The following is a 17055-nucleotide window of genomic DNA, read 5'->3' on the forward strand; positions in this document are numbered from 1 at the left end:
TGCCCTAATGTAATCTTGGTCACATAGAATTGTCATTCGTCTCCTAGGATATCTGGACAACTGGCTGATTCTAGCAGACTCAGTGGCAACCCTTCTTCACCACACAGACAAAATTCTGAGGCCTGCTAAGATCTAGGAATCATGGTAAACCTCGAAAGTTGTCTCTGCTTTCCTCTCAAGAATTGGTACTTAGGTGTTATTATAGACACCAATCTTCAGAAAGTCTTCCCATCAAATGACAGGGTAGTGAGGCAGAGGAAGGCTGCAAGACCATTTTCCAGCCGAGAAGAATTCACAGGCCAGAGGTGGTTGTGTCTCCTTGGGCTCCTATCATCCCTGGTCCGTCTAGTTTCCAGTGGTCGCCTCAGGATACGATCCCTCCAATGGCGGCTAAAGTCCAACTGGAATCAGGTCAAGGATTCCCCGGACGTTCTAGTTCCTATGGGACTGGAAGAACAGACGGACCGCAGATGGTGGGTGGCAGATGAGAATCTGCTCAAAGGCATCGACCTTCTCGTCCTCCCCTCAGACTTGATGCTCTTTTCAGATGCATCAAATGAAGACTGGGGGTCCTACATGCTGCACCACACAGCCTCAGGCCTATGGTCAGAGTCCAAAGGGTACCAGCAAATAAATCACTTAGAGATGAAACAACCTTCCTAGCCCTCCAACAGTTCCTTGCGGGCCACTCGGTGGTGTTGATGAGCGATAACACCACATTAGTGGCTTACATCAACAAACAAGGCAGTATCTTTTTGCAGCCCCTATCCCATCTGGCAGTAGAGATCCTGAGATGGACAGAAGATAACTCTGTGACCCTATCAGTATGCTTCATTCCGGGCAAAAGGAATGTGCTCGCAGACAACCTGAGTAGAGTGACTCAAATAATGGGCTCCAAGTGGTCTTTGAATCATCTAGTAGCCAACAAAGTCCTGACTATGTGCGTTTTCCTGACTGTGGACCTGTTCGCGACGTCCCTGAATTTCAGGCTCCCGCTGTACTGCTCCCCAGTCCTGGGCCCTAAGGCTCTCTGGCAAGATGCATTCCAACAATTGTGGGACAACATCGACCATTATGCCTTTCCCCTATTTTGTCTGATGAGAAGAGTACTCAATAAGACCAGAACTTCAGTCAGTCTCTCGATGACCCTCATCGTTCCGCTATGGCATCGCGCAGAATCGTTGCTGGACCTTCTGCAGCTCCTAACAGAGCTCTCAAAAGAGCTCCAATGACACTTTACTCAAACAGCCCCATGCGAACATCTTCCACAAAGCCGTAGCTTTGCTATGACTTCACACCTGGAGACTATCCATCTCTCCTCACCCTTAGAGGATTTTCACAAGTTGCGAAACGGATGTCTGGACATCTGCAACGATCATCAGCATCACTCTTCTACCAGGCAAAGTGTACAGTCTTCTGTGGTTGTTGTCATTGAAGGGGTATCTCTCCCCTCTATGCCATTATTCCAGAAATAGCAAAGTTCCTTTTGCACCTGCGGGAGGAAGTGCTCCTCTCAGTTTTGGCAGTAAAAGGCTACTACTCAGCCTTGAGTCTTGCCTTTAAGCTGAAAGGAGTAGATATTTCCTCTTTGCTGGAACTTTCTCTCTTTATACGAAGATATGAACTTACCTGACCCCAGTCGGAAGCGAGACCACCTCCTTGGAACGTAGTTCGTGTCCTTCAGTCTCTGAAAGGGTCCCCCCTACTAACCATTATGCCAGGCAACAGATCGCCACTTCAGTTTGAAGAAAGTGTTCCCACTCCCTTTGTTCTCGGCCGAAAGAGTTAGTGAACTTCATGGTCTCTCGTAGGACATTGCCTGTTCAAGGGAATGGGGAAATTTAAGCCTCGGCTTCGTCAGTGAGTTTATTGCTAAGACTAAGAATTCGGGGGCGGTGTATCCTAGTTTCGGAGTCTCCGTTCTGTAAACCAATGACTCAGACCAACTGTTTTTATGCCCAGTAAGGAGGTTGAGGTATTACCTCAAAAGGACATCTGTAGCTTGCCCCTGAGTGCCAGCACTCTTTGTAAGCACTTGGAAGGTCAAGAGGAGGATCACGAAGAACACCATCTCTGCTTGGATTTGCAAGGTCATTAACCTGGCACTGAATCCCAATCCTCCTTCGACACGTCAACCCAGAGCTCATGACATCAGACATTGCTACGTCCCTGGCGTTCAAGCGAAACTACTCTTGTGGCGCAGGCACTAAAAGCGGGTATGTGGAAGCGTCAGACCACCTTCACCGCCCACTCCCTGCAAGACGTAACCCACAGGAACACGGAAATATTTTCCATTGGTTCTAAGGTGGCTGCACAAAGGTTACCTGGAATTAGTCTGAATGAATGATTAAGAATAACTGGCTCCTCCTTTTCTTCATCCTCTCCTCTCTTGAGGAATCAGCACCCAAGGTCCTCTGCAAAGCTGACCTCAACCAACTGCAGGTAAACCATTGATCCTTTGTGTAACCCGGTATTGTTTCAAAACTTGTTGCGTCCCCATACCCTAACTAGGGGGGGTATTGGGTATGTTTTGGTGACTTCTGAAGATTCCTATGACTTGGAAGAACTCATACCCGGTATTGTTTCAAAACTTGTTGCGTCCCCATACCCTAACTAGGGGGGTATTGGGTATGTCTTGGTGACTTCTGAAGATTCCTATGACTTGGAAGAACTCATACCCGGTATTGTTTCAAAACTTATTGCGTCCCCATACCCTAACTAGGGGGGTATTGGGTATGTCTTGGTGACTTCTGAAGATTCCTATGACTTGGAAGAACTCATACCTTGACAGTAACGTTCCTAATATCACAAGCATAAAAGCTTGCGTAGGCCGCGGACCACGCATAGCACGGTTTTAGCGGGTTTTTAGGTTTAGACCCGGTATTGTTTCAAAACTTATTGCGTCCCCATACCCTAACTAGGGGGGTATTGGGTATGTCTTGGTGACTTCTGAAGATTCCTATGACTTGGAAGAACTCATACCCGGTATTGTTTCAAAACTTGTTGCGTCCCCATACCCTAACTAGGGGGGTATTGGGTATGTCTTGGTGACTTCTGAAGATTCCTATGACTTGGAAGAACTCATACCCGGTATTGTTTCAAAACTTGTTGCGTCCCCATACCCTAACTAGGGGGGTATTGGGTATGTCTTGGTGACTTCTGAAGATTCCTATGACTTGGAAGAACTCATACCTTGACAGTAACGTTCCTAATATCACAAGCATAAAAGCTTGCATAGGCCGCGGACCACGCATAGCACGGTTTTAGCGGGTTTTTAGGTTTAGACCAATTGAGTGCAAAACACATAAAGGGGAAACCCCGGGTCAAAGCCAAAAGCCAGATTGGCAAGGACTTCCACCCCCTAAAGGTTAAGTCATCCTCTATAAATATCATTGGTTTGTATTTAGTGACATAATAAATGACAAATTTGGAAGTAATTTGTAGCTATTTATACAGATTGGCCCGCCAGCATTATTCTCCTTGAAGTCCTTCCTCCAAACAAAGTGGGTTTTCAGCCCAGTTGTGTGAGTAAGAGGGGTAGCCACTACCCCCCCAAACTAGTGGGCCGGTGGTTAACCCTAGTTAAGAATCTAATGGCTCGTCTTTGAGCTTTGCCGAAAGCTATATCCCCTGTAGATAGTTACACTTTTGTATCGTTAGGAAAAATACAAATTGCTTCCAAATTTTTCCTATTACTTCCAAATTTGTTATGTTTTATATTGAAATATTGTTTCTTTTCTTAAATACTAAATAAATTTCTTTTACTTACAGTTGTAGTTTGGCAGTACAACTTGCCAGGAGAAGGGATTCTGTTTTGATCATCTCAACAGATCCTGCACACAATATATCAGATGCATTTGATCAGAAGTTTTCTAAGGTCCCCATAAAAGTGAAAGGTTTTGAAAATCTATATGCTATGGTAAGTTATAGATCAGGTAAATGTTGATTTTGTTAATTGCTGATTGCTTGGAAATTACTTGTTCATTGCAGGTCATTTAAAATGTATTTTATTCCTTTGTTGCAAGTTCAGCCTTTATTTGTTCCGTAACTGACATACAAACCACGATATTTAATAGGGGCTATTACTTTCGGCGTAGCTGAAATGACGAGCCATTAGAATTTTAATGAGGGTTTACTACCCCACCGCTAGTTAGCGGGGGGTAGGGAGGGTAGCTTGCTATCCCCCCCCTCACACACCTGTGCTTGAGCTCACTTTGCTCTCGGCTCGGGTGGCAGTCGGACGTGTCCGCTTTCACCCTCGCCTTCTGACAGCCATTTAATGCTTTTTGCTTTTCCTTTGACAGGTGTGTTTGGAAGTTGGCCTCTGCGATCATGCGAAAGTGTCTTGGATTACCCGACCGCCCTTGTGGCACGTTTATGTCGGCGGTCGATACAGACCCTCACACCCTTTGTCCTTATTGTAGGGGCCAGCAGTGTGATAGAAATAATAAGTGTGGTGAGTGTAGGGAGTGGTCTACCTCCCAGTGGGAGAGGTTTTCTCGGCGGCGGAAGAAGAAGTCCAAACTGGATATTTCTCCTTCGAAGGTTTCTTTGAAAGGAGAAAATCCCAAGGGCACTTCTTCCATTGCCCAAACCTCCTCTGAAGCTCCCGCTCGATCAGTTTCTTGCGAGAAACTGTCGAGTTGAAGCGTAGGCCATAGTTCTGTTGCCCGATCTCGGGGTTCGGGAGAGGGAGTTGCCTCCCATAGCGAGGCAGCTCCTCCTCCTCATCCGGGGGAGGATTTGAATATCAATTTGTGTAATGATGATTTATTTCAGCTTTGGTCTTCCTTGGGGCTAGTGGGTTCGCCCTCCAAGGAAGCCTTGTTTGACATGATCAGGTTGGGGGCCGCTGTCAAACAATCGCCGACTTTAGCAGAGGTTGATCCTCTGTCTATCGTCGACGTTGTGGTGGCAGAGGCTTCCGATGCGATATCTCAAACCTCTGCTCCTGATCAACCTGTTGTAGCTGAAGACTTAGTTTCTCCCTCTGCTCATCTTTCGAGGGAGGAACTAAGTCCAACGGTCTCTCCTGCCGGTGATTCTCCCCCTCGGGGGAGTTCACTTACAGAGACTCCTCTTCGGAGGACTGCTGATGGTCAGGCCGCTGACCCCACGGCCCCCAGAGGGCGCATAAGGCGTAAAGCCCGCCTTCCTCTTCGCCGGAGAGGTCTTCCTTCACCTCACAAGGGTGTGAGGAGGCGCCTCTTCAGTTCATCGTCTCAGCAGTCCGCCGCAGAGGAACCTCGCCATCATTCTCCGACTCTCCCAGCTACAACCCTGGACCCCTCTGCAGATCGTTCGCGATCTCCTTCGGTGGAAGGTCGTCCTTACAAAGGACACGTCGACCTTCCACCCGTCAGACCTGCTGACCTGCCGTCGCCGTTCCTGGCTGCTGACGTGCTGTGGGCACCAATGCATCCTTTTGTGAAACAGGCAATGGTCCCTTCGGGGCAACAAGGGCGTATGCACAAGTTGGCACATACGTCCCTTAAGCGCCAGGGTTCACCTGCGCGCCCACGATCTTTGGATCTGGGCGCCCACGATCTTTGGATCTGGGCGCAGTAGGGAAGTTAATTTCTTCCCCGTCTCGTCAGCTCAGCGCGTAGTCATTCTCCACCTGCGCGCCATCCCTCGCCAGCACGTCTTCGCGCGCAGTCTCCGACTCGCGCCCACGAGGTTGCGCACGCGCGCCCATGCCCATCTCCACAGCCTGATGTGCGCTCTTATGCGCACCCGCGCGCAAGGGATGTGGCTCCTGCGCGCGCACCCAACGGTATCTTCGCCCGCACGGGCTCTTCAGCCGGATCCTGCGTGCGCGCGCGAACATTCACCATCGCTTGAGCGAGCGCGCAATCTTCCATCTGCGCACCCTCTGATTTCTCCAGCGCGCCATCGCTCGGCCGCGCGCCTCCGCGCGCCCTCGCCTTCGCCAACAGTCACCCGCGCGCAACCCATGGCATTTCCCATCGCTCGAGCGCCAGCATGCTCCCCAGCGCGATCAACAACCACCCCCCACGCGCGAGGCTGCAGGACAATGCGCGGCAAGGTCATCATCGTCGCGTCCCCCCCGCAAGCGCAGAACAGCGCGCTCGCCGGAAGGGGGGAAGGTTCCAGAAAGGTCCAGGGACGTTTCTTCTCATTCATCTTTCTTTCAGGCGAACACCGCTTTGGTAACTCCTCCCAGGGATCGGTTGATCCCTTTCCCTCCAGAGGGAGTAACTGACAGCGCAGCCATCAGCCAGCAGCCTTGGTTTGGGAGACTGGTCAGAGCGGTCAGGCAGGCGTTTAAGCCTGTTTTCTCTGACCTGGGCCACAAATCCTTGGCAGCTTCTACTCCCCTGAAGAGGAAGAGAGGTGTTTTGAACGTGGTAACTTCTCCGAGGGCGAAGCTGACTCCTCGTAAGTCCTTGAGGAAGGCCTCCTCACCCCCCCCAGACGTTCTCTCCCTCCCCTTCGGACGAAGACTTCCCGTCCTCAGGGGAGTCATGTGAGGTGAGGCATTCCCCCATCGCACCAATGGGGGAAACCCCACCTCGCGCTGGAACATCTTCTCGGGTAGGGGTGGAGAAGAGCCTCCCTCCGTTGTTTTTGGAGTCCTGCATCCCTCCCAGGAAGGAGTGGAAGGACTCCAAAACTGTACCGAAGTCGTCATCAAGGCTTAGACTGGAGCCAGCCAAGCACTCGGAAAACGTCCACGAGTCCCCCCAAGAAGAGCCTTTGGGGACAGGAGACTTCACTGCTAGTCCTTCAGGAGGAGAGCTGCAGGAGTCAGAACACACGTTCTGGCAGATTCTGACCCTTATGAGGAATCTCAATGGGTTTGCGGACCTGGAGATTCCTCCTCGTGAGGGCAAGGACACGGTCTTGGACCGAGTCTTTGGGACTCAAAAACCCTCTAGGGCCAGTGCGGCTTTGCCCTGGTCTCAGGGGTCAAGAGTGCCAGGGACAAGATCGAGGTCCAGCTCTCCGAACATGCCTCCTCCAGCCGATCCAGCGCCGGCAACAAGCTCCTCCCACCTCCTCTTGTCCAACAGAGGAGGTACTTCGACATCGTTGAGAAACCTTGTTTATCTCTTCCCCTTCACCATTCGTTGGAAGAGCTTACCAGGGGAGTCCCTCTTGAGAGACTCTCCAACCGGCAGGTTTCGTTCTCGGCTACGGAGATCCTTAGCCAGGAGAAGGTGGCGAAGTGTGCTATGCAGGCCACTTCGTGGCTTGATATCTGGCTAGGGACACTAGGCATCCTGCTACGTTCGGAGGATTTGTCCAAAGAAAGTACCAGGAAGGCTATGGAGACCTTTTTACTCTCGGGTACTCGCACGATCGAGTTTCTAGCCCACCAAGTCTCGAACTTGTGGGCTAACACCATCTTGAAACGTCGAGATGCGGTGTCTGAGAGGTTCCATCAAAAGGTCCCCAGTACCAAGATCAGCAGGCTCAGGCATTCTTCCGTTATGGGGAAGAATTTGTTTGAGCCTAAGGACGTGGAGCAGGCTGCTGAGAGGTGGACTCTCTCCTACATAGGGCTCTAACATCGAAGCCCTATAAACCTCCAGCACCCCAGCAGCCACGTCCTACCAAGACCATGAAACCGGCAGCTGCAGCGAAGACGTCGGTGTCTAAGCCCTTTCCTGTCAAGGACAAGAAAGGCAAAAAGTCCTCCAGGGGAGGAAAAAATCCTAGAGGGAGCGGCCAAGGCCGCAAAAGCTAGGATTGGCAGTCCCCCTGCATTTCCACCAGTGGGGGTATGCCTACAAAGTTGCGCCAACAGGTGGCAGCAACTCGGGGCTGATTCCTGGACGATTTCCGTAATCAGTCAGGGATATCGCGTCCCGTTCACAACATCTCTACCTCCCCTGACAGCGGATCCAGTGTCGTTGAGCTCCCTTGCCATGGGATCGGCAAGGGGGCAGGCCCTTTGGGCAGAAGTCCAGACCATGTTGAAGAAGGGCGCTGTCCAAGAGGTCCTCGACGGATCTCCAGGCTTCTTCAGTCGACTCTTTCTTGTAAAGAAGGCGTCTGGAGGCTGTAGACCAGTCATCGACCTCTCATTTCTGAACAAGTTTGTCAAGCAAACTCCGTTTAGCATGGAGACTGCAGACACGGTCAGACTTGCAGTGAGACCGGAAGACTTCATGTGTACACTGGATCTGAAGGACGCGTACTTCCAGATCCCAATCCATCCGTCTTCAAGGAAGTACTTAAGATTCAGCCTAGACAACAAGGTGTACCAGTTCAAGGTGCTGTGCTTCGGTCTCTCCACAGCACCACAGGTTTTCACCAGATTGTTCACCCTAATATCTTCGTGGGCACACAGGATCGGCATCCGTCTCCTCCGTTATCTGGACGTCTGGCTGATCCTAGCAGACTCGGAGTCATCCCTTCTTCAACACCGAGACAAACTTCTGGGACTTTGCCAGGATCTGGGGATCATGGTAAATCTCGAGAAGTTCTCTGCTTCCCACTCAAAGACTGGTATATCTAGGCACGATCATAGACATCAATCTCCACAAAGCCTTCCCATTAGACAACAGGATAGCAAGGCTAAGGAGGGTCGCAAGCCCTTTCCGCAGACGAGAAGAACTCCCAGCCCAATCGTGGTTACGTCTCCTCGGTCACCTCTCATCTTTGGCTCGTCTAGTTCCCAACGGTCGCCTCAGGATGAGATCCCTCCAGTGGCAACAAGTCCCGGTGGAATTAAGGTTACGATTCCCCGGACGTCATGATCCCTATGGGACAACCAGAACGGACGGACCTTCAGTGGTGGGTGACACGAGAACCTACGAAGAGGAGTGGATCTTCTCGTCCTCCACCCGGACTTGATTCTGTTTTCGGACGCCTCAAAGAAAGGGTGGGGCACCCACGTTCTGCACCACAGGACCTCAGGCCTGTGGTCAGAATCAGCAAAGTGCCTCCATATAAATCTGCTAGAGATGAAGGCCGTCTTCCTGGCACTTCAACAGTTCCAACAATACCTGGCGGGTCACACTGTGGTGGTGATGAGCGACAACACCACAGTAGTGGCTTACATCAACAAGCAGGGAGGTACCTTTTCGAGGCAGCTATCCCATCTCGCAGTAGTGATGCTGAGATGGACCGAAGTCCACTCGATTCCACTATCTTCACGTTTCATTCCAGGCAAGAGGAATGTGCTCGCCGACAGTCTGAGCAGAGCGTCTCAAATAGTGAGTACCGAGTGGTCTTTGGATCATCTAGTAGCCAACAAAGTCCTGACTTTGTGGGGTTCCCCGACTGTGGATCTATTCGCGACAGCGTTGAACTTCAAGCTGCCGCTGTACTGCTCCCCAGTCCTGGATCCCAAGGCTCTCTGGCAAGATGCCTTCCAACAACGGTGGGACAACATCGACGTGTACGCCTTTCCCCCGTTCTGTCTGATGAGGAGGGTGCTCAACAAAACCAGAATATCGGTCAATCTGTCAATGACCCTTATAGCTCCGCTATGGCATCACGTGGAATGGTTTCCGGACCTTCTGCAATTCCTAACGGAACTTCCAAGGGAACTCTCTCCGCGACACGAGCTACTCAAACAACCACATGCCAACATCTTACACAAAGCCGTAGCTTCGCTACGACTTCACGCCGGGAGACTATCCAGCATTTCTTCGCTGAGAGAGGATTTTCGCAACAAGTTGCGATCAGGATGTCTGGACATCTGCGAAAGTCATCCGCATCTGTCTACCAGGCAAAGTGGAAAGTCTTCTGTGGTTGGTGTCGTGGAAGGGGTATCTCTCCACTCGATGCCACTATTCTAGCAATAGCGGAGTTCCTCGTGTATTTGCGGGAAGAAATGCGCCTTTCAGTCTCAGTGGTGAAAGGCTATCGCTCAGCCTTAAGTCTAGCCTTCAGGCTCAAAGGAGTGGACATTTCTTCCTCGCTGGAACTTTCCCTACTCATACGAAGTTATGAACTTACCTGCCCTCAGTCGGAAGTGAGAACTCCTCCATGGAACGTGGTTCGAGTTCTCAGGTCTCTTAAGAGACCTCCCTATGAACCATTACGCCAGGCTTCAGATCGCCACCTAACTTGGAAGACGGTGTTCCTACTAGCTTTGGCTTCGGCCAAGCGAGTCGGTGAACTTCATGGTCTCTCATATGACATCCCCCATTCAAGGAGATGGGGGGAGGTAACGTTCAAATTCGTCCCTGAGTTTATTGCCAAGACTCGGAATCCGGGGGTGGCGGACCCTCGGTTCGACTCCTTCCAGATTTTGAGTCTTCATTCTGTAACAGATGACCCAGACCATCTCCTACTGTGCCCAGTAAGGAGTCTGAGGCTATATCTCAAAAGAACGGCTGCAGTCCGCCCCCAGGTGCAGGCATTGTTTGTGAGCACTGGGAGGACTAAGAGGAGGGTCACCAAGAATACCATCTCGGCATGGATTCGTAGGGTGATCCATCTGTCCCTGAATCCAGACCCTCCTCCATCACGTTGCCCTAGAGCACATGACGTCAGGGGCGTAGCTACGTCCCTGGCTTTCAAGAAAAACTTTTCAGTGACGCAGGTTCTTCAAGCTGGGGTGTGGAAGCGTCAGACGACCTTCACAGCCCACTACCTGCAAGAAGTGACCCACAGGAGGCTCGATACGTTTTCTGTCGGCCCTGGGGTGGCTGCACAACAGCTGGTTTAAAACCTCAGGCTCCTTAATGGACAAGTAGCAGAAGGTTGAGGGCATTGTTACCTGGTCTTAGTCTGCATGAATGAAAAGGTATGTCTGGCCCTTATTCTTTTCTTCATCCTCCCCTCTCTTGGGGAAAGCAGCATCCTGGGTTCTTAGCACAGCTGACCTCAAACCACTGCAGGTAAACCATGTTTCCTTGTGTTCCTAGTATTAAGCTAATACTGTCACGTCCCCATACCCTGACGAGGTGGTTTTTGGAGAGTCCTAGCCTAAAGTTTCCTTCTAAAGGACTACAGGTCAACTTCCTAGGACGAGTCACACTTTATACCTTCACACACAGCTTACGTAGGCCGCGTCCCTTGCGTAGCAAGGTTCTAGCGAGGTGCAGGGACTCCTTATTGTTGAGTGCTGACACACTCGAATACTGAGTCCCCGGGCAAAGCCAAAATAAAGTACTGGCCGGGACTTTCCACCCTTCCTAATGGGTGAGTCACCCCTATTAAATAGCGTGGTTTGTATGTCAGTTAAGGAACAAATGACAAATTCAGAGATAATTTGTATTTTTCCTAACTATACAAAACTTAGCTATTAAATCAAACTTGCCCGCCAGCCCTATCCCCCTTGGAGTCCTACCTCTAAGCAAAGTGAGCTCAGGCACAGGTGTTTTTGAGGGGGGGGGGGGGTTTGGGGGGGGGGAGTAGCAAGTTACCCTCCCTACCCCTCGCTAACTAGCGGTGGGGTAGTAAACCCTCTTTAAAATTCTAATGGCTCGTCATTTCAGCTACGCCGAAAGTAATAACCCCTATTAAATAGCTAAGGTTTGTATAGTTAGGAAAAATACAAATTATCTCCGAATTTGTCATTTTTGAGAGGGATTTGTTCCTATGTGGCACGCATACCCTTGTCCTTTAATTAAGAAGATTGAATCGCAAGGTGGGATTGATTGTTAAAGTTGGATAGCAAACATATAAGAGGGAATGAAACTCAAACCTGGGCAGGGAATCTCCCTTGGAAGGGAAGTTACCCACCCAAGGAGGCGAACCTCCTGAGTGTTCTAAGATGATCTGAAGAGCTGTCGGTTGTCTCGGGAGAACTTCCAGGAGAAGGAGACACACCCCTGACGAAGTCCTATAGAGGAGGCAGCAACAGCCGACTCCCCGAGTCCCAACAAGACAGCTCTGCTTCGTTGTCACATTAGGCAAACGGAAAACAGATCGTTAACTGTGAAAATAAAAAGTAATTAGTTAACATTCATTCCCCCGGGAAGACTCCAAAGAGGAAACCCGAGGGAAAAAAAAAAACACAAGAATTACATAACAGGCAAGAGCCCTCAACCCCACCTACACTCACGGGAAGGGGGAAGGGCGAGAACTGTAACAAAAACAGAATTATAACTGTTATAATTATGCAATTCATTAAAGAATGTTCACTAAAAGTAAGAACGAAAAACCCCGAAGGGAAACGTTCTAAAAAGCTTAAAAGTTAACAAATACAATTAGATTTTATAATAAAAATATAATTGAGATAAAAAGTACTGCGTAGCAACTCCACCCGAACGGAGGAGCTATCGTAGTATGTAGAAAACGTAGTAAAAGGGTGAACGACCTCCAGAAAGAGAGAGAGAGACCGTAGTCAAACTACACTCTCGCGTTCCTACGCTGAACCCCACCTTCCCCGTAGGAAAAGAGGAGTAGCGGAGAAACAAAATATTAAGTCCAGCGATGACGACTCCCCACGGCGCCCGTGGAAGGAGCCGACCGAAGGACCAAGGAAGAGATTGCGGTCCATAAAATTACATTGTAATGGCCTGACTGCTGGCGGCTACACGGTGATATCGTACACGCACACACACAGCACCTTAAAAGCATAGGCTTGATTGCCCAGCTTGAAGCCTAAGAAGGGGCGAAAATGCCTTGCTATTGGAACGTGATAGTAGGCCTCTGTAAGATCGCAACGAATGAAGGAGTTTAGACGAGACAGGTCCAGGATTACTCTTCGTTTGTCTGAGCCTTTCTTTGGCACGCTGAATAAGCGACCTTGAAATTTTAAGCGATGCATGCTTTGGATTGCGTTCTTTTGCAACAGGTCCTTTGTAAATGAACGTAGCTCTTCTGTCGGGAGTTGGTAGAAACTGATTGGTGGAGGGGGTCCCTGTAACCAGCTCCACCCCAGACCTTTGGAAATTATGCTGGAAGCCCAATTGCTGAACTTCCAATGGTCCTGAAATTTGTATAGTGTCCCTCCTACCTGCAACTTCTCAATGGCTTGATGATGATTTGCCGCCTCTGCCTCCGTGGAAAGCCTTGCCTCGGTGGGAACTCCTTCCGCCACCTCGGTTACGAAAGGCACCTCTTGAGCCCCTGTGGCGCTGGTAGCCTTGGAAAGAACCCTGAGATTCATAAGTGGGGTTGAAGGCGGGAGAGGCAGCAAACGAAGTCGATGCGACTTGTGTCCGAGGGACCAACACATACTGCTGTTGGGGTTGGCCCTTAGAGGTAGAAGGCTGGGAGCCCTGTGAAACAGGGACAGACTGAACCGGGACAGGTTGCACTACTTGAAGAGGCTGTCTGAACTGCGAGGAGTGGAAGGCCCTCAACCTCTTCCTGCCACGAGCTGGAGCACCAGTAGGTTCATATTTCCTTTTGGGAACTAGGCCCCACCTAACCTTGAGGCTTTCCTCCGGGAAGAGGTCCGGACCCCAGACCGGGGCTTTGATGAGCCTATTGGGTTCATGCCGAATAGTAGCCTCCGACAATACATGTCGTCGGCAACGGAATCTGGCATTATGGAAGTCATATGCATCAATCAACAAACTTTGCAGAAGTGACTTCGTGAGGACCTTAAAGATAGGTTCCTCGTCGTAAGTGGCAACGGTCATCTCTGAAAGAGCAGTAGAGTTAATGGATCTACTGAGCCTACACTGGGTCTCAAACTCTATTTTGATTAGGGACTCCGGTAGCTTGGGGAGGCGTTCACTGAACTGCGTCGAGGCACAGTCCGGGCTCAGTTTGCCTACCGTAAAGGTAGACGGGGCGTTCCGCCAGCACTCATGGTCACCAGGAAAGAGAAGGGAAGTCAATTCCGTCTCTCGAAGCTGAGGTAAGGGCTTCTCTTCCTTGGAAGCCTGATAGGCTATCTCCATGATTTTGGTTGTGCATGGAGTAGGGGTATGCTCGGCTATCACAAACATAGTGTACGAGTTCTTATGGGGTGTGAGCATTGTGTTCACACAATCCCACTCGTTGAAGGTGCGGACCAAGACAGACTGGGCCTGTTCCTTGGGGAAGATCACAGTCTCCTTAGGGACCTTATCTAGACGGATCAGAGCCTCATCAGTCAAGCGAGCGAAGCCGGGGAAGGGAAATTGCAGACCTGGCGGGTAGAACTCGAAGTCTTCAATCGGTCGAGTTCCGAAACCTTTGATGGACAACATGCCGTCCGAGAGCTAACCTCCAGGGTTTACTCTTTGTAAACGGTGGGAGCTTAGAGGCGTCGGGGATGGCATATTGCTGCTGTTATGGCAGCCCCGAACGCATGAGTCCCTGGACTAGGTTCTCGACATTTGCAACCCTTTCTTGCTGTTGTTGTAGTCATGATGGCTTGCTGAGTGTGGGAAGACAACATCGTCTCGAAGCGAGAAAACAGCTTCTCCGAGAAATCCGCCGGATTAAATGGTTCCGCCGGAGGGGGAACGGATGCCGAACTGGAGACCGGTCCTTGAGAAGTCGAGGGCACGGCGACGGAGTCTTTGGGGACTCTAGTGGAGGAAGATTTGGACGACCTCGATGATTTTGAAGACTTGTGGGTCTTATGCAAAGGCCTGCGGGGAGCCTTAACCTTGGGGATCACAGACCGGAGCTTGAGATCAGCACCGGAAGTCCCCGGAAAACCTTGAAAGGAAGATTGGTTTGAAGTAGAAGAGAAAGTCGGGCTGAGGAGAGGAATCTCTGCCCGGGACCCACCTGACTCACCTATCTCCTTACCTGTGTCGGGTTCCTCAAGAACCATGGGTTCTACGTCTAAATTAAGGGTTGCGATGTCTTCCGTTATCGTCCCGCTCGTCACTTCTTGGTCCGGGGCCAAAAGCAAGGACTCAATATTTTAGATGATGGGGTCCGCCAACTCCTTGGGGACCGCAGCTGATGTTTTTGCTTGCGGATAAAGGAGGGAACACCATTGTTCAGATAAAATGTAAGGTTGCTTAGCCTTTACATTCCGGGCGAAGCCGCCAATCCAGACCTTGAGGGTCGCTAGAGCCGAAGTCTTAGCAGGCTCGGAGCTCTGAAAAAGAACAGACTACAGTGAACCCTCGCTACTTCGCGGTTCGACCATCGCGGATTCACCACTTCGCGGATTTTTTCCATAACCCATATATATACAGTAATATATATATATATATATATATATATATATATATATATATATATATATATATATATATATATATATATATATATATATATATATATATATATATATATATATATGTATGCATGTATTTATGTATATATGTATGTATGTATATATGTAGGTATGTATATGTGTATACATATAAATATATATATATATACACACACACACACATATATATATATATATATATATATATATATATATATATATATATATATATATATATATATATGTATATATATACATATACTGTATATATATATATATATATATATATATATATATATATATATATCTAAAGTAGGAAGATGTGATGTAGTTCTAAGGGAAAAGTATGGGAAATATGTCTGGGTAATAAGCAAAGCTCTACCTCCAGTTTGTTTCTTCATTATGATCAGAGATAAATGTAAACAAAACATTGGTTGCCATTTTTTATCGTGCTTTTTAGCGTGTTTAGGAAACGCATGATATAAAATTGCCTTTAATATTTGTGCCTGTTTTAGTTTAGGGTACTGTAGTACATGCATTAAATGTTCTGTACTATAAAGGGTAGTTTGTTAACAGTACTACGTACAAGGGAAGGTTTTAAAAGTCTGAATATACATGTTGAATAAAGAGGTAAATATGGTGTCACTACTTCGCGGATTTTCACCTATCGCGGCCGCGTCTGGAACCTATCTACCGCGATAAACGAGGGTTCACTGTATTAGTGAAGGTAAGGAATTTTCATGCCGAAGAGAAAAGAGGGGGGGACCAGGAGCCTCCGAACACGAGGCCCTAGAAGAGGGCATGCGAGGAGCAAAATAAAATGATGCAATTAAAATTAATTAATTGTAATTAATTGTAACTCCACTTACCAAGTCTGTAAAAAACGGCTAAGAATAATTCCACTTAACGATTCAGAGGTTAAGGTGGAGGCCAGCTTGTAGCATACTACACAATTGTCCAGATGTCAAACAGTGAGATCATCCACCAGGACAGCACAATGGGCATGTGAGCGACACACGTCGTGGCCGCAGGGTTGGCTAAGGACCGCTGAGCATGCCGTCATCGAACAGCGTACTGCCTTTAAAATAAAAGATACATGAGTATCCCGTAGGTAAGCTGGAGGAGCCCAGGGGCTCCGGGAGCTTAGAATACACCGCTGTAGCGGAAACAATAAACTTAAGCATATAGAGCAATACAAATAAGAATAAGTCAGTCCGTAATCGTGATCATACCCGGGGGGGGGGGAGTCGAGAACAGGGGATTATATAGATAAGTGGAAATATATAATGAGATTAATCCTAGTGGATAAAGGTCACGCTGGCTCCGGGGAGACAACTGAGAGAGCCCAGGGCTCATGAAAACCTACCGGAGTAGGCGGACAGGGAATCGCGGGTCAAACCTGTCGATGGCACAAGGGATTAATCGAACTCGACATGGGAATAAGGCGAAGGCTACGTCCGGGGATCCCGTAAGGAATAATAATGGTACGTGTAGTCCGTGGAGTACAGAACACCATATGAGGAGGGGGAAAAGGAGGGATCTGTAATGGGTCCGTGAGGTGCGGGACCGGGAGGGAGTAGCAGGAATAAAATGTGTATAAATATGAATATACACAACATAAAATCCCAGACCGAGCCGGATCCCACCCGCCTACCGATGGCCAATCGAGACGGCGGGGAGAAACAGCTACGGAAGGGTAGGGGAAATACTGAATAATAATATAACAAGCCTCACACACGATCAGGGTCCGCCCTGGACGGAGCAAGGCGATATCTCCAGAGGGGATATGAAACATAAAAGCTGACTCCGAGCCTCAATATGAGAGCGAGTGATGGCATCCCTGAGGTGGGGGTGCCGGGGCGGAGGCGGGGGAGGCTAACGAGTGGGGCAGAAGAACAGGCTTACCAACCTGAACTGAGACCCACGACAAAGATCACACGGAAAGACTAGGATAATGAAATAATAATAATAATATTACTGATATGGTAATAAATGAAAAAGGGAGGCTTGCT

General features: G+C 49.2%; 1 protein-coding gene across 1 annotated transcript in view; it reads left to right on the top strand.

Moving 5' to 3' along the window:
* LOC137657918 (ATPase ASNA1 homolog) overlaps positions 1-17055 on the top strand; it is a 177630-nt gene that overhangs the window by 45397 nt on the left and 115178 nt on the right. The window contains exon 2 of the mRNA XM_068392581.1: positions 3772-3919. Within this exon, the coding sequence (XP_068248682.1) occupies positions 3772-3919 (148 nt within the window). The remainder of the gene's footprint in view (positions 1-3771; positions 3920-17055) is intronic.

Source organism: Palaemon carinicauda, chromosome 18, assembly GCF_036898095.1.
Source record: "Palaemon carinicauda isolate YSFRI2023 chromosome 18, ASM3689809v2, whole genome shotgun sequence".
Taxonomy (NCBI): domain Eukaryota; kingdom Metazoa; phylum Arthropoda; class Malacostraca; order Decapoda; family Palaemonidae; genus Palaemon; species Palaemon carinicauda.